The sequence below is a fragment of the Dictyostelium purpureum genome (genome assembly GCF_000190715.1).
Source record: "Dictyostelium purpureum unplaced genomic scaffold DICPUscaffold_169, whole genome shotgun sequence".
In the NCBI taxonomy this organism is placed as follows: domain Eukaryota; phylum Evosea; class Eumycetozoa; order Dictyosteliales; family Dictyosteliaceae; genus Dictyostelium; species Dictyostelium purpureum.
The window spans coordinates 33,386-56,691 of NW_003519506.1; the positions used below are offsets into that span (position 1 = coordinate 33,386).

General features: G+C 24.7%; 10 protein-coding genes across 10 annotated transcripts in view; 7 read left to right on the forward strand and 3 right to left on the reverse strand.

The window, feature by feature from the left end:
• Positions 1 to 33: 33 nt before the first annotated feature.
• Positions 34 to 3,227, forward strand: DICPUDRAFT_98314 (uncharacterized protein; the record flags this gene model as incomplete). The annotated part of the gene is made up of 2 exons (XM_003289260.1): positions 34 to 38; positions 1,091 to 3,227. The coding sequence occupies 2 exons, from the start codon at positions 34 to 36 to the stop codon at positions 3,225 to 3,227; spliced, it is 2,142 nt and encodes a 713-aa protein (XP_003289308.1).
• Positions 3,228 to 4,468: 1,241 nt separating this feature from the next.
• Positions 4,469 to 4,933, forward strand: DICPUDRAFT_80078 (uncharacterized protein; the record flags this gene model as incomplete). The annotated part of the gene is made up of 2 exons (XM_003289261.1): positions 4,469 to 4,490; positions 4,560 to 4,933. The coding sequence occupies 2 exons, from the start codon at positions 4,469 to 4,471 to the stop codon at positions 4,931 to 4,933; spliced, it is 396 nt and encodes a 131-aa protein (XP_003289309.1).
• Positions 4,934 to 5,110: 177 nt separating this feature from the next.
• On the forward strand, positions 5,111 to 6,290 carry DICPUDRAFT_80079 (uncharacterized protein; the record flags this gene model as incomplete). The annotated part of the gene is made up of 3 exons (XM_003289262.1): positions 5,111 to 5,145; positions 5,549 to 5,831; positions 6,210 to 6,290. The coding sequence occupies 3 exons, from the start codon at positions 5,111 to 5,113 to the stop codon at positions 6,288 to 6,290; spliced, it is 399 nt and encodes a 132-aa protein (XP_003289310.1).
• Positions 6,291 to 6,346: 56 nt separating this feature from the next.
• Positions 6,347 to 8,690, reverse strand: DICPUDRAFT_48520 (succinate dehydrogenase). Its single transcript, XM_003289272.1, has one exon. The coding sequence runs from the start codon at positions 8,526 to 8,528 to the stop codon at positions 6,636 to 6,638; it is 1,893 nt and encodes a 630-aa protein (XP_003289320.1). The 5' UTR covers positions 8,529 to 8,690; the 3' UTR covers positions 6,347 to 6,635.
• Positions 8,691 to 9,461: 771 nt separating this feature from the next.
• DICPUDRAFT_48521 (uncharacterized protein) lies at positions 9,462 to 10,075 on the forward strand. Its single transcript, XM_003289263.1, has 2 exons — positions 9,462 to 9,515; positions 9,592 to 10,075. Exons 1-2 carry the CDS (start codon positions 9,479 to 9,481, stop codon positions 9,990 to 9,992), a joined length of 438 nt encoding a protein of 145 aa, XP_003289311.1. The 5' UTR covers positions 9,462 to 9,478; the 3' UTR covers positions 9,993 to 10,075.
• A 132-nt stretch (positions 10,076 to 10,207) lies between these two features.
• Positions 10,208 to 12,951, reverse strand: DICPUDRAFT_153674 (uncharacterized protein; the record flags this gene model as incomplete). The annotated part of the gene is made up of 2 exons (XM_003289273.1): positions 10,208 to 12,385; positions 12,454 to 12,951. 2 exons carry the CDS (start codon positions 12,949 to 12,951, stop codon positions 10,208 to 10,210), a joined length of 2,676 nt encoding a protein of 891 aa, XP_003289321.1.
• Positions 12,952 to 15,028: 2,077 nt separating this feature from the next.
• On the forward strand, positions 15,029 to 16,678 carry DICPUDRAFT_80083 (uncharacterized protein; the record flags this gene model as incomplete). Its single annotated transcript, XM_003289264.1, has 1 exon — positions 15,029 to 16,678. One exon carries the CDS (start codon positions 15,029 to 15,031, stop codon positions 16,676 to 16,678), a length of 1,650 nt encoding a protein of 549 aa, XP_003289312.1.
• A 450-nt stretch (positions 16,679 to 17,128) lies between these two features.
• On the forward strand, positions 17,129 to 17,869 carry DICPUDRAFT_88456 (uncharacterized protein; the record flags this gene model as incomplete). Its single annotated transcript, XM_003289265.1, has 1 exon — positions 17,129 to 17,869. The coding sequence occupies one exon, from the start codon at positions 17,129 to 17,131 to the stop codon at positions 17,867 to 17,869; it is 741 nt and encodes a 246-aa protein (XP_003289313.1).
• Positions 17,870 to 18,369: 500 nt separating this feature from the next.
• DICPUDRAFT_48523 (uncharacterized protein) lies at positions 18,370 to 22,383 on the reverse strand (the record flags this gene model as incomplete). The annotated part of the gene is made up of 3 exons (XM_003289274.1): positions 22,055 to 22,383; positions 19,060 to 21,920; positions 18,370 to 18,461 (listed from the first exon to the last, which is right to left on the reverse strand). Coding segments are annotated over exons 2-3 (2,832 nt in total), but the record flags the coding sequence as incomplete, so codon positions are not given.
• Positions 22,384 to 22,938: 555 nt separating this feature from the next.
• DICPUDRAFT_80087 (uncharacterized protein) overlaps positions 22,939 to 23,306 on the forward strand; it is a gene marked incomplete at both ends in the record, with an annotated part of 2,699 nt that continues 2,331 nt past the window's right edge. Inside the window, one exon of the mRNA XM_003289266.1 lies at positions 22,939 to 22,954. Within this exon, the coding sequence (XP_003289314.1) occupies positions 22,939 to 22,954 (16 nt within the window). The remainder of the gene's footprint in view (positions 22,955 to 23,306) is intronic.

Consider the following 23,306-nt stretch of genomic DNA (forward strand, 5'->3'; position numbering starts at 1 on the left):
ATATTATTTTATAAAATATACGTTAAAAAAACAATGTGGTAATAATTTTTAATATAAATAAATTTAACTATTATTATTAAAAACTATATAACTATGTCTAAGGGTCCAGGTAATGGAAAGAAAAAACGAAAAAAAAAAAAAAAAATTATTTTTATATTTTTTTTTAAAATATAAAAAAAACAAATTAAAAAAAAAAAAAAATAAAAAAAAAAAAAAATAAATAAAATAAAAACGAAATAGTTTAATATTAAATTGTTATTTTCGGTTTTTTTATTATGGCGAAATGTATCTATATTTTCTAAAATATGTAATAATTAAAAATGTAATAAACAAATATTAAAAAAATAAATAACCCAAAATATTATTTTTTTAAATTATTGATTTACTTGAATTACATCTATAATTAGCTTTACCAATTCTAGTATTAACAATATTAATTTCAATAATAATAATTTTTTAAGTTCGATTGATTAAGTTTAAATTTTTATAAAAATGAAGAGCTTTTTTTAAGTTTATAAAAATTAAGTATTATGATGAAATTTTTGTTTTTTAAAAAAAAATTATCATAAGTTTTTATGATTTAATTCAAATAAAATATAAAAAAAAAAATATAATTTTTATGGTTAGTTATTAAATAATTTAATATAAAAAAAATAAAAAGTTATAGGTTTATTATAATTTCTATTATAATTATTTTTATAATTATTATTATGATAATTATAAAATATAATTATAAAAAATAATAATAGAAATTATAATAATAATAATAATAAAAATAATAAAAATAATGATAATAATAATAATAATATAAAAAAATAATTAAAAATAATAGTTTTATAAAAATTAATGTGGAAAATTGAAAGTTACTAATAATTTATTTTTTTTTAATTTATATGCGGCAATAAAAAAAATTAAAAAAAAAAGTTTTTTTTTTTTTTGGACTTAAATTTTATTAACCACAAAAAATTTTTTTTTTTTTTTATTAAAACATTAAAATTTTTCAAACAAAATTATATTGGTATGCATTTTAATTTTAATTAATATTTTGTAATATTCAACATGACTAATTCATTTTTATTTTATAGTAAAGTAAATTAATGAAGGCTATCAAGTGTCCAGTTTGTGTCGGTATTATAAAACAACCTCAAAAAATAAAACCTTGCAAACATAGGGTCTGTCTTGAGTGCATTCAAAGCGCAATAAAACACAGTTTAGATCCGAGTGCCACAAAATGCCCAGTATGTGTCCAAATTATTAAAAGTTTCTCCTTGGATGAGTTTTTAAATGATGTAGTAGAAGAATATATAAGTAATTTAAAATCACAACATCCATGCCAATTCCACCCCGATGAAACTTACTCTCTATTATGTCTCTGTAACAATACACCGGTCTGCAAGAAATGCATAGTTGAACAACACAGTGGTCATTCCATGGTAGATGCAGAGGGCTCAGAGGAGATCAAAGAAAGCATTAAGAAAAGGGTCGAAGCCGTAAAGAAGGATTTTAAACTGGACCCAGAAATATTCAAAGAGGTGCTAGACAGTTTAGCGGAGTGTAAAGAGAAGTGGGAAAAATCAAAACTAAATGGTCAACTAAAAACACAAATGGTATATGCCGATTTTCACAAATTCCTCCAGATAAAGGAGTTTGGTGACAAGAAAAATATTGATGAGGCAAATTCAATTATTAAGTATGAGTTCGACGATTTTATTAAAAAAACTGATCAAAAGAAAAAAGATATTGAGTTATTTGCCAAATTAGAATCATCGGATATTAAAAAAGATATATATGGCTCAATTTTATTAGTAAAAAGTATTCAAGATATTGACACATTAATAAATGATGGCAAAAAACAAATTTCATCATTTCCAGAGCACGCAAATAAACTCCATTTCAACCAAGAAATCTTACAAAAAATCAAATCTTTATCTAAATATTTGTTTGTACCATACTATTGTAGCTGTGATAGCATCGAAACTGATTGTCAATGTTATCAAGAATACTGGAACAGTCCCAGTTTTTCAAATTCACAATTTGGTAAGGAGTTGATTCTTCTCTTAAATCCTCCTCCACTATCCCTCAATACATCCCTTTCCTCTTCATCGTCATCTACAAATAGTTACCAACCACTCTCAATTGCCATATATAAATCAATGCTTGAAAACACTCCAAGAGGCCCAACTTCTTCAGCTAAGCCACAAGAGGGTTTATCTCCATCAGATTTCAAACAACCAGTTCAAAAAGAAGATAAAGTAAACAAAAAACAAGATTTTATACCAAATACAATTCCAAAAATTAGATGCTTGTATTTCTTATGTGGTATGGAGGACAAGTTACATTTATCTCGTTGTATTAAATATTACCCAATTCGAGACGAATGGGCTTTCATGCCACCCACAAAACATAAAAGAGCATGTGTTACAGATGCCACTATAGTTGCCAAACATTATATATACGTATTCGGCGGTAACGATTCACTCGAATCTTATGAAAAGTTCAATATTACAACTGGTCGTTGGGAAAATGGTGGTAATATTCCATCAGGTGGTGGCTCATCAATGTCCGCAGCTTATGATGGCCAAGATTCAATTTATTTAGTTGGTGGTGTCAAATTTAATGTTACTTCAGATAGAATTGATAGATGTATAATCAACCATGGTGCAACTGGCAAAGAACCAACCCTCCAATTCCAATTGGTTACCAAAATGAAGTTCCCAAGATACTATTGCTTCACATTAGTCCACGATAAACAACTCTTTATTATTGGCGGTACCAATAAAACCAGAGATGATTCATATTTTACCGTTATTAACAACATCGAAGTCCTCAGTTTTGAAACCAAAAAAACCACCATGTTTGTAGATTATCTCGATGATCACGACAACAGAGTTGAAGGTATTGCTTTTGATGGTGTTTACATCTACATCATGACCATCGAACACTTTTACACCTTAAATATCCATACTAAATTAAAGGGTAAATATTTAGAATACCCCCCAATAGAGAACATGAGATTTGGGTACTCTTTGATCATCGGCACTGACAGTAATTCAGATTCTGTTATCTACCTTATTGGTGATAGAGGATCAAATCATTATTATTATAAAATTAAAGAAAACAAATGGTATACACAACAATCAAGAAGACCAATCGCCTCTTATTTCCATGGATGTGGAATCGAATATGAGGAAATCAAGAACCAGGGGGCGGTAGCCACAGGGAAGTAAAAAAAAAAAAGAAAAAAAATGTTCAATCTTAATATAACACCAAAACCTTTTAGATGAGTAAAGAACTAGTGCCCTTACCTGCCATTATCTCGTGCAAAACTTTTGAAGAGAATATCAAGTTCAAAACTAATTTGGCCAAATTGTCAAACCAATCAAATGATTTCTTTGGTATTCTCATATTATATATATATTCACCATCACCTTCAATTATAATTTTTAAATTAACAAATAGCAAGTAAAAAAGTATATTTATTTCAAATTAATTTTATCATCAATCCAGAGTTCATTTTTATATTTATAAAATAAAGATTAAACATTTTTTAAATATTTTAAAAAACTTTATTTTTTTATTTTATTTTCTATTCTAAAGATATATTAATATGCTAACGATAATAGGAGGAAAATGAAGATAATAATTATGAAAAAAAAATTCTAAATTTTAATTTATTTGTATTGGCGCGGTGAAGGCGGTTAAATAGTAGATGGATCATTTAAGTTTATAAAGACCAATTTAAAAGCCATAATTACAAAGAATAAACTAAAACTCCAATGTTTTATTTGTGACTTAAAATGTGTTGGCACTGAAAAAGAATTTAACTAAAAAATATTAAAATTAAATATTAGTTTTATTTAATAATATATAAAAAATTATATAAATAATAACATTATAGTTACCTTAAGAATACCCCAATGTTGAGTTTGAAATAACGAACGTAATGATTCCGAAAGAGAAAGAATAGTTTTGCTAAAATTACCATTGCTTATACAAGTGCTGATAAAGATGTGATTGTAGTTGACTTTTTTTTAATTTCATCTATTTCAATAATTGAAACATTGAATGAAATGATTTTATTAATAATTTATATCTTCATCGATTTCTTAAAAGAAACATTGAATAAAGTGTTTAAACTATTAATTTAATCGCCATCTATTTCAATATTAATCGAGTATCCATTATCTAAAAGATCATCTTCATCTTCATCTTAATTGCCTTATAACAAAATCTATGATAGCACCCAATTATAGCCAATTGTTGTTCCTCTATTTCTCTAATATTATTATTTCAAAATATTGTGATCTAAAATCCATACTTTTTCTTCTGAGGTTGTGGATGGAGATGAATTTGGGGTATAAAATTATTGAGAAGAAATTAATAATTTGAATTTGTGTTCTAAGGTGAGAGGGGGCAGTTGTTAAACCAAATTTATGTGATGGTGATTGATCGCTTGGCCTTAAATATAATGGGTGTTGTTGTGGGTGTTGGTGAAAATGCATTTGAGCAAATAAATTATGTGATATTGCTATAAATTGGTTTTGTTGTTTTGACAATAGATGAACATGTTACCTCCCAAAGATGTCCATTATGTGTGATCACCCATGAACCACAACTTAGAAATATTTTCCCAAATTTCCCCGAATCCACAGTTAAAGAATTTGATCATAACTTAAAATTAGTAAAGTCCAATGGAAACTACAAAATTTTGGAATGCAAGGCTTCAGAGTTATATGGCTGTGGCCATCGTGATATTATTGCCGCCAAAAATATTGCAATCATTACAAAAGCAATGTTATTTTGTCCAGATTTTACAATTAAATCCTTTTCTAGTTATAATGATCCAGATGGAGAAAACTTTAATAATCTTCAAAAAATTCAATTAATAATAATAATAATAATAATAATATTAGATAATAATATTTTTATATAATCTTTTGGAACAATTAATCTTTCATTAATTTTCCCCAACTATTTAATTTTTAATAATAACAATAATAAAAAAAATAAATTAATAAAGAGTTTTTTTATAATATATGAAGTTTTTAAAGAAAATATTGTATTTTTGAACCTGGAATAGCGTTAAGTAAAGAACTTGGGTTTAATTGGAATGGCTCTTTTATTGAATTTTTGTTTAATGAGAGGGTAGGGAAAATTTGTTGTGAGTTAATTTGGTTGTTATTTAAGTGCTACCAGTATCAACACCTTGAACTAAAAAAAAATAAAGAAATTATAAATTCTTGACCCTTTTTAATGCAACATTGTCCAATGGTATGCCTCTAAATGCTACAACTTGTATTATATTTCCATTAATTGCTCATTGTTATATATAATATTTAGATTTCATTTTTCTTTTTCATTTTTTATAATAATTTTAAAATAACAAATAATAAATAATAAAAAACGGTCATATATAAATATAATCAATTTTGGAAATAATAAAAGAAGATGATTGTCCAAAGAAAATGTAAATTTTCAAAAACCACCCAATATTATTTTTCATAAGAAATAACTTATTTTGACTTTTAATTTTTATAAAATATTTTAGTGGTAATCATCAGTTTGGTTTATTATCAGAAGAAAATATAGTTAGATTATCACTTGTTCAACTTGTAAATAGAGAATTAGTCGATCTTTTAAGGAGAAAACCACAACAATATGGTGTTTTAAATAATAAATTAGATAATAGCGATAAACAACAAAACGGTACAACATGTGGTCTAAGTATTGTAGATTATGTAGGTAACTTTGGTTATATTGAATTACAATTACCAGTATTTCACATTGTCTATCTCAAAATTATTATCAATATTTTACAAATGATTTGCAAAGTAAGTATATGGCTATTTTTAGAAATCTATAAAATAAAAATAAAAAAGAAATTTTAAATTTAGTGTACTTTTAATTTAGTTTTTTGTTTATTTATTTTTCTGGTACAATTTTTTTTATTATAATTTATTTACTCCCATGCTTTTATAATTTCTACACTATATGGAACTTCAAAATTAACATTTTGATCGTTACCTGTAAATTGAATTTTAGCACGATAAGAACCTCTAGCAAGAAAACCACTTGGAACTTCGTTCCAATCCTCTTTTGGAACGGTTACTTCGTAGGTGGAGGATGATTAAAAATTTGTGTGTAAAATGATTTTTAATTTTATTTCTGTTTTTTAAAATATGTTGTGCAATAATTTTTTTACATTTTAGTGTATAAATAAACCAAATTATGCAAAAATATGTAATTTATTAAAATACATTATTTCACATTTTTTTTGCATGTATTTCTAAAAATATAAATTGTAAAAGCATATTTTTATTTTTACAATGTGGCATTTCTTCTTTTTCAATTTATAAAATATTGGAATTATAATTAAAAATTTTGTTTTATTACTAAATAAAAATATAAACTTTATATAAATTTTTTTTTTTTTTTATTTTATGATTTACATATATAAACATTAAATGTTTTTTTTTTTTTAAAATTTTTTTAAAGGTATAACTACTTTTAAATAGTGATGATATATTAAATTCATTTAAATGTATAAATGAATTGATTATTGTTTTTGTATTGTTGTTTTTGTTTGATTTTGAAAAAATTAAATTGGTGTGATGATTAAAAAAGTTGAAAAGGTTTTAGTAAACTCTCTTGAATGGTTTGATTGATTCCATTTCTGATTCATCTAAAGTTGTTGAAACTACTGGACGATAAAGAAGAGTAACTTTACCAGTATCAACATCTAAATATGAAAGGGTGTGCTTCATCCAGTTAACATCGTCTCTTTCTTTATAATCTTCACGAGCATGGGCACCACGTGATTCTTTACGAGCTTCAGCAGAGTGCATAGTTAATACGGCTTGGGTCATAAGATTTTGGAGTTCTAAAGTTTCGATTAAATCAGTGTTCCAAATCATAGTACGATCGGTTGTTTTGATATCGTTTTTAAGTGATTTAGCACATTTGTCGATTAATTGAACACCTTCTTTGAGGACTTCACCATCTCTAAAGACAGCAGCATTTCTTTGCATAATCTTTTGCATTTCAAGACGAATTTCAGCAGTTGAACGGGTACCATCGGCGAAACGCATAGCATCAATGTTGGCAATTGATTCTTCACCGGCATTTGGTTGGAGTGGTTTGTGTGGAGTATTCTTGGCAAGGGTTTCACCGATTTCATTGGCAACAGCACGACCGAAAACAACGATATCTAAGAGTGAGTTAGCACCTAAACGATTAGCACCGTGAACAGAGACACAAGCAGATTCACCAGCAGCATATAAACCTTTAACTAAAACATCTTTACCATTGACGTGGTTAACAACTTGACCCTTGTAGTTGGTTGGGATACCACCCATATTGTAATGAACGGTTGGAATAACTGGGATTGGTTCTTTGGTAACATCAACACCAGCGAAAATCATAGCAGTTTCTCTGATACCTGGAAGACGTTCATCAATGATTTCTGGTGATAAATGAGTAAGATTGAGGAGACAATGATCTTTTTCGGCACCAACACCACGACCTTCTCTAATTTCCATGGTTTCGGAACGTGAAACGACATCTCTTGAGGCTAAATCAGCAACAGATGGTGCATAACGTGGCATGAAACGTTCACCAGCACTATTTAAAAGATAACCACCTTCACCACGAGCACCTTCAGTGATTAAACAACCACTACCATAAATACCAGTTGGATGGAATTGAACAAATTCTAAATCTTGACATGGGAGACCAGCTCTAATAACCATAGCATTACCATCACCAGTGCAAGTATGAGCAGAGGTAGCAGAGAAGTAAGCTCTACCATAACCACCAGTAGCAAGAATAGTAGCATGAGATCTGAATCTATGAATGGTACCGTCTTCTAAATTGATAGCAACACAACCACGACATTCGCCATTTTCCATAATTAAATCGGTAACAAAGTATTCAATAAAGAATTTGGTGTTATGTTTGGCGGCTTGACCATAAAGGGTGTGTAAAAGAGCATGACCGGTACGATCAGCAGCGGCACAACAACGTGTAGCTTGACCACCTTTACCAAAATTTTTACTTTGACCACCAAAAGCACGTTGATAAATACGACCATCTTCCATACGACTGAATGGGACACCATATTGTTCTAATTCTAAAACGGTTGGGACAGCTTCTTTACACATATAATGAATGGCATCTTGATCACCTAAAAAATCACTACCCTTGACGGTATCATATGCATGCCATCTCCAATCATCATCATCGGCATTGGCTAAAGCGGCATTAATACCACCTTGTGCTGCGACAGTATGTGAACGAGTTGGGAATAATTTAGTGATACATGCAGTCTTGAAACCTTTTTCAGTTAAACCTAAAGCTGCTCTTAAACCAGCACCACCAGCACCAACAACAACAGCATCATATGTATGATCGACAACTGGGTAATCTCTGCTGTATTGTTGTTGTTGTGATGCAAAATTTCTTAAAATACCATTGTTTAATGTATTCTTGGTAATAATATTTTTTGAAACAGTTCTTAGTGATGATAACATTTTTATTTGTTTTTTTTTTTATATTATTATTATAATATTATTATTTTTTCTAAATCTTGATTGTTTTTTGATTTTTGATCTAATTTTAGGTTTTATTGATCTGAAATAAATAAAAAAATAATAAATTTTTTTAAAACAAAAAAAAATAATATAATATTATTGCAATATTAATGATAAAATAAATGAAAAAATTTAAAAAAAAAAATAAAATTCAAAAAATTCAAAAACAAAAAATAAAAAAAAAATGAAAAAATTTAAAAAAAAAAAAAAAATAAAAATGAAATTCAAAAATTTTTTTTTTTTTTTTTTTTTTTTTTTTTTTTTTTTTTTTTTATCTCAATCATAATCATAATGATTCTTTATTTAAATAATTAATAATGTTAAATATTTGTTGTAAATATATAACTATAAATTATTAATTGTTTTAAATTATTAGAAAATTTAAATTAATTTCTTGCAAAAATTAATATGACGTTTCAAACAAAAAGGCAAAAAAAAAAAAATGAAAAAAAAAAAAAAAAAAAAAAAAAAAGTTAATTTTTATCATTATTTCCATTATTATTATTATTATTATAAGCTAAATCTTTTTTTATTTTTTATAAAATTTTTTTTTATTTGAACATACCAATTATCGAAGGGGGGTTTTAAATAAAGCAAGTGCCATTTTACAAAAAAATAAATATATTATTATGATTGAGTTTTTTTTTTTTAAAAAATGGGGTATTTTTTTTTACCCACCTATTTTTTGTTCAAATTTTAAAGGTTCCTTTAAGGAAAAAATAAAAAACAACCACCAAACAGTTTTTAATTTAATTGTAATTGATTATAATTTAATTAATTTTTTTTTCTTTTTTTTTTTTTCTTTTTTTTTTTCTTTTTTTTTTTTTGTATATAAATCACACAAAATTTTTATTTTTCTTTATTATACAAATATTTGTTTTTATATTAAAATGCCATTAAAATTAGATAATGAATCAGAGCTAAGAGGTAACTACTGCTTTATATTTTAATATTTAGAGAAAATATATTAATTTTTTTAAAATCAAATAAAATTTAATTATAGAGGCTCAAGCTGCTTTATTCAACATTAATTCAACAAGTGGTTGGCTATTATTAAACTATGTAGGCCCAAGTACTGTTCATTTTTGTGCTGGTGGTGAAGGTGGTGTTGATGATATTAAAGATCATTTAGAGGATGACCAAATTCAATATGGTTTGATTAGAATTGGTAATATTCAAGAGAAAGGAACATTAAAAACCACAGTTAGAGATATCTTCTTTTGTTGGATTGGTCCAGGTGTCGGTATTATTGAAAAGGGTAAAAAGATCGCTAATCTTGGAGATGCCCAAGCTCTTTTACAACCATTCCATGCAGATATTACAATTCTTTCAAAATCCAAATTTGATAAAGAAACCGTTTTAGATAGATCACACCCATTATCTGGTAGCCACGTAATTGAATAAAGGGTATTGGTTTTTAAACAATCAAATATTATCCTCTAAAATAAAAAAAATAAAAAAAATTCATGGATAGTTTAAAAAATATCTATTTTATTTGTTTTTTTTTATATTTTTTATATATTTTATATTTTTAAAATTAAAATAGCCATCTTTGTTTATACACTTTTTTATTTAAAAAAAAAAAAAATTGGTATATACAATTTATAAATTGTTTTTTTTTATTTATTTATAAGGTAATATTTTGGATCGGGAGGATATTCGTAAATAATTTTTAACTTTTCCATTTCATCGGGAACTCTATTTGGAAATACAACTCTAATATTCTTGTATAAATAATATTTTCTTTTTTTTAAACAAACAAATCTTAAATGAATCGCATATTTTAAAATATTTTGATTTGTTGTTATGTTATTATTACTGTTTAATGGTGATGTTGATGTTGAGGAAATATTTAATGAGTTTAATGATGACGCTAATTGATTATTATTATTATTATTATTATTATTATTATTATTATTATTATTATTATTAAATGATATAATTTTTTGTCTAATAAAAGTTTTGGTTTCTGGGTTCATATCTGTTAAATCGAAATTTACTAAAAATGTTTTAATTGGGGTATTGAATGGATTGAATAGAGTTAGTTGAATCAAGCCTTTTGATGGTACCCTAAAGCCTTTTTCGCCAATTTCAATATCAGCAACGTATGGAGTATCATGGTCAATATGATAATAAAGAGCCGAAAATGGTATTTTCTTGTGGGGTGGTATATAGTCTTTACCAGAGACACCTAGATTTGCTAGGTAGCCATCAAATTTAGTAGATGGTGTATTTGACATATTGCCAGTTAAAAGTGATTCCTGGAATGATCCAAATGTCATGGGTTGGTGGTAATGGCTCGAGGTTTCCTGAGATGGAGATGAATAAAAAGATGTGGGCGATTTCATAAATTTGTTTGGTGAGCCTCCACTAATTGATGATGGTGACAAACCATCAAAAAATAGTGGCCTATGGCCAACTCTATAGGGGGATGATGGTGGAGAGATTTGATTTTTATTTGGTGAGTTTAATAAACTAAATGAACTAAGTGGTGGGCTTGTTGGTGAAAATGGAAATGATTTAAAACTTGCAGGTGAGAATTGTGATGCAAATGATTCAAATGAATAGTTATTACTATTGTTTAATGGTGACATTGATTTTGGGTGATGATGTTGATAATGGCCAATATTTTGTAAAATCATTTTATCTTTATTTTCTTTATTATCACCAATATTATTATTATTGTTGTTATTATTATTTATATTTGAAATATCAATTGCTTTTGATGAGGGTGAGGAGGGTGAATTCGATTTTGGTATGGATATTGGTGCTGATGATGGTGATGTCGATGTCGATGTGGATGGTGATGGAGAGTTTGGTTTAATGTTTTCATCTATCAAGTGACTACTACTGGTAATATTATTTATATTTTCATTATTATTATTTTGAAAATATTTTGTTAAGTTGTTACTAACATTTTTTGATTTTTGCTGAATTAGTTGCTTTAATGGTGGTAATGATTGTAATTGTTGTGATATAGATAGTGATTGGCTTTGATTGTTTTTACTATTTTTATTATTATTATTGATATGACAAATTAAGTTTGACGAACAAGATCTTGAAGGATATATTACAATTGAAGAAATTGTACCATCTATAATTGGAATTGAGGAGTTTGGAAATTGTACAGATAAGTTAATTGAACCTTTGGAGGTTTCATATTGGGGAAAATTTAATTTCACCAAATGAGAAAACTCCTCAGGTTTAAAATTAAATGGAGGTGGAAAATTTTGGGATATACCATACTTGATTTTTGGTAAGGGTGGTATTATACTAGAGTTTCCCATTTGTTGATGTTTTTTTAGACTTTGATATAAAGGCATCGATGATAATGTATAATAAAGTGATTTAATTAAAACTGATGAATATATATCTTGGTTTAATAGTTGGTTGTGTTTGTTTAGTAGTGCTATTGTTTGGTTGTATGCTGATAAAGGTGATGTTTGTATATTTGATGGTGAGAGTTCGAGGGAAGGTGGTGAATCAAAATGGTTACTATGACTTATTGGATTTGAAGAAGAGGATAGCGATTGTGTTGGTGGCTGGTGTGTTGTCATTCCAATACCTAAATCTTCGGATGATGTTGAAATTAATAGGTTTTTATTAAACTGTTGCATAAAATCAATTGGTGTAAAAGAAAACATCCATCTTTCTAATAAAGAATGCTTATATTCATTTGTTTCCTGATTAAATGTACATAAAAATATATCAATCTTTAATGGGCTAGATAAAATATGATCGCACCATAATGTTAAATCTCTATTAATTTCATTAATTTCAACATATTCTAAATGAATCTAAATAAAAAATAATATAAAGATAATGTTAATTTGTATTTATAAATTAATAAAAAATAGTTACTTACTTCTTTGTTGATATATGGGCCTAAATCATTTGGGGATAGGGTTTTAGATTGAAATAAACCTCCTTCGAACTGTTTAATATTAAAGACATCGGGTATATCATTATTTGGTGATAAGAAAGGTGATGATTGAGGTGTTTGGTTAGATGAACCACCATATTTCGAGCATAATCTACTTTGATAAATTAATTGAATAGAAGTTTGAAGTAATTGATAAACTGATGGATCAGTATCTGGGTTATTTTTATTATTGTTGCTTTTATCATTATTATTAACATTAATGATATTATTTTCAACTAGACCATTATTATTATTATGATTATGATTATTATTATTATTATTATTATTATTATTATTATTATTATTATTATTATTATTATTGGGATCATTTATTTTAACTTGATCTTTTGGTTCTTCATTCTCTTCGTTATTGTTTTGTTGCTTTTGTTTATATTGTTTATCATATGGGGAGGAAGGTCTAAAGGAGGAGTTAATTGGCATCTTTATTTATTGTTCTTTATTTTTTTGTTTTGGTGATAAACCCGAACCCCTTCTCCCTTTTAAATGTGATTTGATTAAAAAGTCTGTATACAATTTTTTTTTTTTTTTTTTTTGATTTTTATTTGATTTTTATTATTATTAATATTATTCTATTCTTTTAAATATAATAACTAATTATGATGATAATAGTAAATTTAGTGGATTTATGTTGTTTATTATTATATACATTATAAAGTTTTAGAAAAAGAAAAAAAAAATTAATAAAATATTTTTAATATAGAGGTGTAATATTAAAAAAATAAAAAAAAATAATAAATTATTTTTATAAATACATTAAAAAAATTTAAAAAAATTAAAAAAATAATTAAAAAATTTTTATTTTTTAATTCGTTTTTTTATGATAATAGAAAGATACTTTTATTTACCCTTTTCTTAATTATAATTTATATTAAAAAATATATAGATAATTATTTTTTGTTTTATTGTTATTTTGAAAAATAAATTTGAATACAATTTTCAAAAAAATAAATAATATTATAATTTTGAAAAAAAGTATTAAATTTCTTTAATTTTAAATTTAAATATTTAATATAAATAAAAAAGAATTAAAATAACATATAGCAAATAACAAATAACAAATAATAAAAAATACAATGAAATAAAAAAAAATAATATTAAAAAAACAATTTTTTTTTTTTTTTTTTTTTTATTAATATCGTTTTATATAAATTTGGGAAATAAATCTATTTTTTTGGGTAGAGTATTACATTTCCATTAAAATAACATATTAATATCTTTTTTTTTTTTTTAAATGATATTAAGAGAGAATATTGTGTTATAACCTAATAAAAAAACATATTTTCATTACCCACTCACACAATTATTTCTCACTCACACAAACACACAGAAACAAAAATAACTATTTGAGGGGAAATTTAAAATGAAATAATTTTTTTTTTAGGATCTCTTGATATAATAAATAAATTAATTATAATAATTTTTTTTTTTTTTTTAATTTTAAAATTTTTTTTTTAAAAATTAAATTAAAATTCTATAAGAGGATTTATTAAACATTACACAGATTAACATTTTATGAATTTTAAATGTTTATAGAAATATTTAATTTATATTTTATTTTGTTTTTTTTATTTATTTATCTAAATCATCATATGAAAAATAGAATAACACAAAAAAAAAAAAAAAAAATGAATTTTTATAATTGTAAGAGTTAACACATAGCCACACACATAACTGAATAAAAAAAGCAATATTTACACAAAAAACAAATAAGGCTTTATAAAAATAAATAAAAAAATAACACCTCCCAATTATATACTTTCCATATTCAATAGTAAATAAATATTTTATTTATAACATAAAACACTATTTTTAAATACCTATAAAAAAAAACACACATAACTCACACATACCCACACTATTGATAAAAAATTTGTAAATAATTTTTTTTCTTTTGTTCACCACTCTTTGTGTGTTTCATCTATTTTTGAATTTTTGGTTTACCTAAAAATAAAAACACACTCGAAAGGGTTATAGTAATTATATTGCAACAACAATACCATAAAAAAAGGTAAAAAAATAAACAAATAGAAATTTTTTTTTTTTTTCTTTTTTTAATTTAAATCAATTTAATTTTCAACCAAATGTATGTATTTATCTATACATGTATTTAAAATATTTATAATAAATATTCAAACACACTATTATAGAAAATAATATAAAATGAATTTATATATATAATTCACCCTTTTTTTTTTTTATAAAATAAACCAAATTTCTTTTTTTTTTTTTAATTTTTTTAACACACCATTTTTTTTCTACAACAAAATAATATTATTAAAATAGCAATTCTTTACAAAACCAGCCAATAATACAGTGCAATTTCTCTTTAACAATGAAATGACACTTACATATTAATCACAAACAAACAAAAAAAGAAAATTATATTTGTCTTTTTTTTTTTTTCTTTTTTTTTATAACTATAAATATTAATTCAAAATTTTTTTTAGTAGATACTATTTTATATAATATAGAGAACACAATCTAATAATCATATAAAATGAATTTCGAAATAAATTCAAGTAATAGTAATTTAGAGACCATCTTTAACTATTTAAAAAGAGATTTATTATTAAACAGTAACAATACCATTAATATTAATATAAATAACTATAAAAATAAAAAAAAGAAAAAAAGGATCAATACTATAGAGCAATACGAAAGCTTTTTATTCATTCTACCAAATGAAATATTTTCAAAAATACTATCCAATTTAGATTATAAAGATATAATATCACTATCACTTATAAACAATCATTTTTATTCACTAATAAACAGCTACAATAATCTATGGAGAAAACTATATTTTAAAAAATATAAAAACTATAATAAATTAAATCATTTCGGTTTCTGCAAAAACCCACCTAATCATTGTAATAACTGTAATAAAAATAGCAATTATAATAATAATAGTTATAATGAAAATTGGAAATCAAAATATTTAAAAAATAAAAAAGAAAATAAAAATTGGAAAAATGGCAAATACTCTGTAACTTCTTTGGATACCAACATTGGGGGTATATTTTGTTTATCACAAAAATCAAATATGCTAGTCACTGGATCATTCGACAGAGAACTAAAGCTATGGAAACTTAAAGCCCCATCCAAATCAAATCGAAAGCTTTCAATTGAACCAGTAATGAACATCCGAGGTCATGATGGTTGGATATGGTCTACTCATTTGAAAACATCAAAGAACTTTCACAAGATCAAATGTATAAGCTCTAGCCAAGATGGTACAATTATGGTTAGCGATATTGACAAAGAAGAATTTGATAGAATGGAATCATCAAATGGTCATGGAGAAGATAGAACTGGACTAGATAATCATAGCGGCTCATCTAGTGGCAATGACAGTAGTGGTACCAATAGCACCTATTTTAACAACAATCATAACAATATAAATTTCAATAATAAAACAGCAAGATCATTCAATTTAAAAACAAGTAAACAACAAATGTCAACTGAATTTCCTCGACAACCTCAACAATCCCATTCAAAACTTATCGATGGTACATTTTTAAAAGGTCACAAAGGAACCGTTTGGACAACACAACCAGATAAACAACTTAAACATCTATATAGTGGCGGTGGTGATTCATTAATAAAGCAATGGGATATCGAAAGAACATGCTTTGTTTCTGATATAGGAAAACACAATGAATCAATACTTTGCCTTTCAGGTGTATCGACTGAACACCCTGACCTATTAGCATCTGGTTCAGCTGACCATACAATTCGATTATGGGATATCAGAGCACCTCCAAAAATGGTACTATGCATTAACGAACATGGTGTTAATATTGATTGTTTGTCCCTCTCAAACCATTTTATTGTTTCTGGTGGGGATGACGGAGTCCTAAGGGTATCAGATATTAGATACATGATAACATCTCCAAGACCCTATGTAATTGCCGAAATACCCGCTCATGAGGGATCAATTAGGGCACTATCAATTAAAAGAGATAAAATGGTAACAACCTCAAGTGATATGTCGATTAAAATTTGGCAAATTAAAAAAATGGAATCAACTCCCTCACATTGTTTATTAGGTCATCATGGCTCTGTAGTCTCAATGCAATTAAAAAGCAATATGATTATTAGTGGATCTTTAGACTCCAGTGTTAAAATTTGGGATTTTTCAAATTAACAACTTCAAATAAATTATAATCATAAGCAGCAATAATATAATTATAATAACAATATAATAATATTAAAAATAATATTTAATTTATTTTTTAAAACATGTATAAATTGTAAAAATAAAAAAAATAATAAATTAATTGTTTTGGTAATTGTAAACAACAATCACAAAATCCAATTATGTGTTTTTTTTTTTTAATATTTTCAATTATATTTTTTATTTATTTATCTTAATTAAATAGAACCACTGTTATGAACTAAAAATGAAAGTTAACCAAATATGTATTCGTTAAAAAAAAAAAATAAAAAAAATAAAAAAAAAGATTAATTTATTTTTTATTTTTTTAATTTTATTTTTTTAATTTTTTTCGTTTTTTTTTTTTTACTTAACGAAAAAAAAACATTTTAAATTATAAAATAAATATTTTTTATAACTTTAAATAAATATAATTATAAAATGGAAATCAAAGTTATAAGTAAAAGAAAAGTTCCATCAAATAAAGCAAATGAAATATTAGGAAATTTTATACTCGAGAGAAAACAAAATGAAGAAAATAGATTATTTTTAAGTGGTAATGCAACTCCAACAGAAGATTTTTTCCAACATGTTTCAAGCAATCTCGATAAATTTCAAAAGCATTTAAACGAATCAATTAATCCACAATCGAACAATAACAATCCATCAAATAAACTAAGTACAGATATTGAAATGAATACAAGTGACTCATCAAGTGATGAAAATACTGTTTCATTAAAAGACTCTTCAAATACTATACAATTCGACGATGGTGATGTTTCAGAAAGAAATTCAGATACCTCATCAAAAGTTAATACAAATATAAAAGATAATAGTTCATCAAATTCAACAGAATCTGAATCTGAAAATGTAAAAAGTAAAAATAAAAAGAATGTAAATAGTAATAATAAAAAGAATAAAAAAGAAGAATCCGACAGTGAATCATCATCATCATCATCATCATCATCCGAATCATCATCTGAATCTGAAGAAGAGTCATCATCTGAATCGTCATCTGAATCTGAATCTGAAGACGAAAAAAAGAAAAAGAAAAATAACAAAAAAGATAATAAAAAGAAAAATGACAAAAAAAGAAAAGTAGAGTCATCAGATAGTTCTTCATCCGAATCATCAGCTGAATCATCATCTGAAGATGAAAAGAAGAAAAAAAAGAAAAAATAAATAAAAGAAAAAAATAATTTTTAAAAAAAAAAAAGTGCATATTACTTTTTTGTTTACACTGTTGTTTATTTTTTAATTTAATTTACATTTATAATGCATAATATTTTAAAATCTTTAGTGATATAATATATACATATAGCTTAATTAATAAACTATTTTTTTTGTTCCTGTTGTTCTTTCTCTATTCTTTCAATTTCGTGTTGATAAAATAATTCAATTTCTTCCTGTTCTGCTCTTTCGTGCTCTTCGTAAATTCTGGCATATTCCTCATCAGCATCAAGAGTTTCTTGAATTTCCAAAAGTAAATCTCTTTCTTCTTGTGAGGTTAAGCTATAAACATCAAAATTATCTTCTTCACCTTCTATATATGTTGTTAGGTTAACATCTTCATTTTCCAAAACATTACTAATATTGTTTAAATCTTCGTTGTTACCAAAGGTTTCATTTTCATCAATTTCAAAATCGAAATCATCAAACTCCACGCTATTGCCATAATGATATTCACTTGTATTATTTTTGTTATTTGTATTATCTGTATTATTTGAAGTACTATTATTGCCAGTATCTTGTAAAATGTTATTATTGCTTTTATCTAAATTATTTTCATCTTTTAATTTCTTTAGTTCGCTAACAAGAGTTGACTTTATACTTTCCCCACTACCATTTTTATTTAAATTATTTAACCTAGCCCTATCAAGATCCTTCTTTCTATTTTCTTTTAGTGTTTCAATGCACCTTTTCTTTAATCTCTCTTTGACATCATTGTGGCTAAATGCACCTTTTAATTTATCTGAATATTTTGATTGTGGTTTTGGGTTATTGTCCATATTATTTTAATAATGTATGGATAAACTATTTAAAAAATTTAGATATAAGATGGAATGTATAAATTAAATGGTATGAGTTTAAAAAATAATTTAAAAAATTTATGAAAAAAAAATTAAAAATTAAAAATTAAAAATTAAAAAAAAAATAAAAATAAAAAAATGAAAAAGTTTTTTGTCAAAAAAAATAATTATATACAATATTTAATATTAATATAGTTTATATATTAATAATGTATATAAAAGAAATAAAAATTTAATTTTATTTTTGTATTTTTTTTTTAAAAAAAAAAAAAAAATTATTATTATATACACTTTGATTATTTTAAATTATTTGATAGGTTATTTAAAAAAATTGAAAATTACCATTTGTTTTGTGATTTGGTTGTTGTTGTGGGGGTTGAGAAACAAAATTATGTACTTCGAGCTGTAATTGGCTATGAAGTTGTAATAATTCATCTTGGAATTGTTGTTGTGGATCAAAAACACTATTTATATTTAAATTACTATTATTCATCAAAATATTATTATTTGGTATTATTGATTGATTTGTTAAGTTCGATGAGAAAATATTGGTCCTATTTGGAGAATTGAGATTATTGTTGTTATTGTTATTATTATTATTATTATTATTTAAATGTGGTGGGTTGGATGTCTGTTGATTTTGAGATTGACATTTATATTGAAAGGTTGGTTTAAATAGTATATTACTATTTGTATTATTTATTAAATCGATATTATTATTTACTGGAGAATTTGGATGATTAATATATATATTTGGTGAGCTACTATTTAAATTTAAACCATTTATATTTATATCGTTACAACTATTATTATTTATATTGGCGTTGTTTTGGTGGCCAGCTATTAACAAATTATTATGACCATTATTATTATTATTTTCAATATTATTTATAGCCTGTGATATGGTTTGTAAAAGCTGTGTTAAAATGTTGCCCAATTCTGATTGAGGTGAAATACCTTGTTGCTCTTTTTTAAATTCGGTTTTTAAATAATTTAATTTTGATAATATACAATTTTTACGGTATTCTTGAGAGATTGGGAAAGCATGGTCAACTTCGCTAGAGATCATTGTATTATGTCTTAAACATCTCCTAAGATGACTTGTCAAATTTGGGCAAATTCTGCACGAACCTAAACAAAGTTTTTGAATAGTATTATTTGAACAAATGGCGATAAGAAATTGAACACAAGCGATGTTATCTAAACGATTATCAAATAATGATAATTGTTGAATGGTATCATTCTCTTTGATATAGTTTGCCAACATGATACCAGCTACGGAATCGATATAGTTGTTATTGAACGAAAGGATTTTAATTGTTCTGTTATACTTTAAACCCTTATGAAGGAGGATGGAAATATCATTTGATGTGAGATCGTTGAAACCTAGTGACAACTCTGTAATGGTAGTATTAACACGGATAGCGTGAGCAAGTTGCTCCTTTACAGTTAAACTTGAGAGATCGCAACTCCAAAGAACCAACCTTTGAATGGTTTGGTTGGTTTGTAAAGCTTGAAAAAATTGAACACCGGCATCTTCACTAACACTCATGGCACAATCGCTGAGATTAAGGGTGGTTAAAGTATTATTGCAGGAAATTGCTTCTGAAAACCCTTGAACGGTACAATCAGCCAAATCGTTAAAACTAAGGTCTATAGACTTTATGGTTTTGTTGTAGGTTAACATTTCACCGATTAATTGGCCAGTTTCATCATCGAAGCTGTTCTCTGACAAAGAGAGTTCGGTGAGAGAGATATTTTTTTTAAGTGCTTCGGCGATGGAAGCAACAGAATCGTTATCGAGCTCGTTACCAATTAAAAATACACTTTGAAGTGAAACATTTGTTTTAAACATATTGGCCAAATAGATTCCATTAGAGCCAATACCATTAAAAGATAAATCTAAGAATGTGAGAGTACGGTTGTGCTTTAGGGCTTGTACCAATTGGCAAATTGATTCTTTGGATAAACAATTATAGGAGATATCCAAAGCGGTTAAAGATTGATTGTAACGAAGTGATTCACAGAAAGAACCAAAACTATTTGCATTGGTAAAGCAACTGCTTAACTTTAAATCGGTAATGTTAGTGCAATCTCTAAGGTAGCAAGTTATAACTGAAAGATCGGATTGAGTAAGTTGATGACCACTACCAAAGATTAATGATTTAATTGAGCCACACTTTTCTAAAAGACTGCAATAATCTCTACTATTAATTCCTCCAGTTGAAACAGAGTTATAACATGGATTATTAAGCTCCTCTTGTTGATGCTGTTGATATCTTAATTTTTCTAATTGCGATTTTTTACAGTGAAATTTAATTGTAGTAAATGTGCATACCGCGCCCCCCTTTATAATTCCATCGGTCATAAACTTGGTTACTGTTAATAACTCTTTTCTATTTGAAATCTTTATAAAACTTGAAATCGATACAGGAACAATACATTTTGCCCATAATTTGCAAACTAATGATAATCCAATAATATCTTTTAAATAAATACATGTTGACGATTGTGATGATATAACTATATTATTTTTATTGTCACCATTGCTATTATTATTATTATTGTTATTATTGGTTGTTGTAGTTTGACTACTATTATTTATATTACTACCGCTATTTCTTAAATGTTTCTTTGGTTTTTTATCTCCAGAATCTTTGCCGTTAGTATTTAAATCGCTATAACAATTATTATGAAATATTGGATTCTGTGGCCTAACTGATCCTGTACAACTGCTATATTGGTCATTTAAGTGTTTTAAAATTTCTTTTAAAATATGTTTTGGTAGACTATTTAACTCTAGTTCTTGTTTCTGTGTTGATACTGGCATTAATGATGTGAGTGAGCTATTTAATTTTTCTTGTTGTTGTTGTTGTTGAATTAATTGAAGTTGTTGATGATGACTTTCTAATGTAGATGGTGTATCATTTGTACCATTATTGCTATTAAAAGAGGTAGTATTGTTGTTGTTGTTACTATTGTTATTATTATTATTATTATTATTATTTGCTAATCTTGAGAAATCAAAAGAAAAACTTGAAACAATACCACCACTATTACTATTATAACAAAATGGATTCATCTTATTAAAAAATCCTTTTTTTTTTTTTTTTTTAAGTTATTTTATCTATTTTTTTATATAAAAAATTATTATTACTATTATATTTTATTTTGCCAACTATAAAACATTTATTACTGCTTAGCTATATAAAAATTAAAATGTTAATAAATTTTAAAAATAAAAATAAAAAAAAATGTGGTGTTAGATTATATTTTTAAAAACAATATAGTAGGTAGTTAAATTTTAATAATTTAACGGATAATAAATTTATATTACAATTGTATTATTTGATATCTCTAATATTTTATTACTATTATTATTATTATTATTTTATTCAAAAAATAATAAATAATAATATAAAATATTAAAAAGCTAGTTCTTTTTTTACTATTATTAAATTATTTTATTATTAAATATATTATCGAATGTTCTATATATTATGTATATATAAACAAACACAAAAAAAAGTTTTTTTTAAAATTTTATGATATTAAAAAAAATATTGGAAACTATTGTGTGTATTATTATTTTTTTTATTGTTGTGTGTACGTGAAATTTCTAATTTGAATGATTTTATTAAAAAAAAAAAAAAAAAATGAGATATTAGTCTCTGTGTTATTTATTATGAATAAATTTGTGAATATAAAAATTTTAAAAAAAAATAAAAAAAAAAATAAAAAAAAAAAAATAAAAAAATAAAAAAATAATAATTAAAAAAATAAATAAAATTATGTAAAAAAATTTTTTTTAAAAAAAATAGAATGTTCTAATGGAGCTTCTATTCCAAACGGAAATGCTCTTAAGAAAGCCTTTTATATACTCTCTATATATACATCCAGTTTTATATGAGTAATTCTCTATGTTCTGAAGATAATATATAAATATTTATACTTTTGTTTTTTTAATTTCTTTCTTTCTTGTTTTTAATTTTATTTTTATTCTTATTCCATACAAAAACTTTATGTATACATATAAAAAAAAAAAAAAAAAAAAAAAAAAAAAGAATGAAAAAAATTAAAAAAATTAAAAAAATTAAAAAAATTATAACATATATTATTATTTATTTATTTATTTATTTATTTATTTATAATTTAATTGTTTTATAATAATAAAATAATATATGACATGATATGATATTAATATGGAAAGCATACAAAAATATGTTATTTACTAAAAGTGTTTTAAATTATTTTTGATGCAAAAAAAATAAAAATAAAAAAAAAATTAATTATTCTATTCAATTCTATATTCTTTGTGTTTAATTATTATTTATTATAATACCCTAAAAATTTACTTATTTGTTTATTTAGTATGAATAAAAAACCAATATTAAACATGTTATATTATAATAATTTCATGGGATTTTATATAATGTTTTTTTTTTTTTTCAGAAAAATAAATATTAAACACAATTGTAAATCAAACCTTTTTTGGGGTTTAAATTTTTTTTTTTTTTTAAAAATAAACTTTTAATTTTAAAATTTAATTTTATATATTTTTTCTTTTTATTTATATATGTAATAGAAAT

Excerpts from the sequence above, each read along its gene's own strand:
- DICPUDRAFT_48520 (XM_003289272.1), bottom strand. The coding sequence starts at position 8,528 with ATGTTATCATCACTAAGAACTGTTTCAAAAAATATTATTACCAAGAAT.
- DICPUDRAFT_48521 (XM_003289263.1), top strand. The coding sequence starts at position 9,479 with ATGCCATTAAAATTAGATAATGAATCAGAGCTAAGAG. Across the intron at positions 9,516-9,591 it reads TAATGAATCAGAGCTAAGAG|AGGCTCAAGCTGCTTTATTC; the intron begins GTAACTACTGCT and ends ATTTAATTATAG.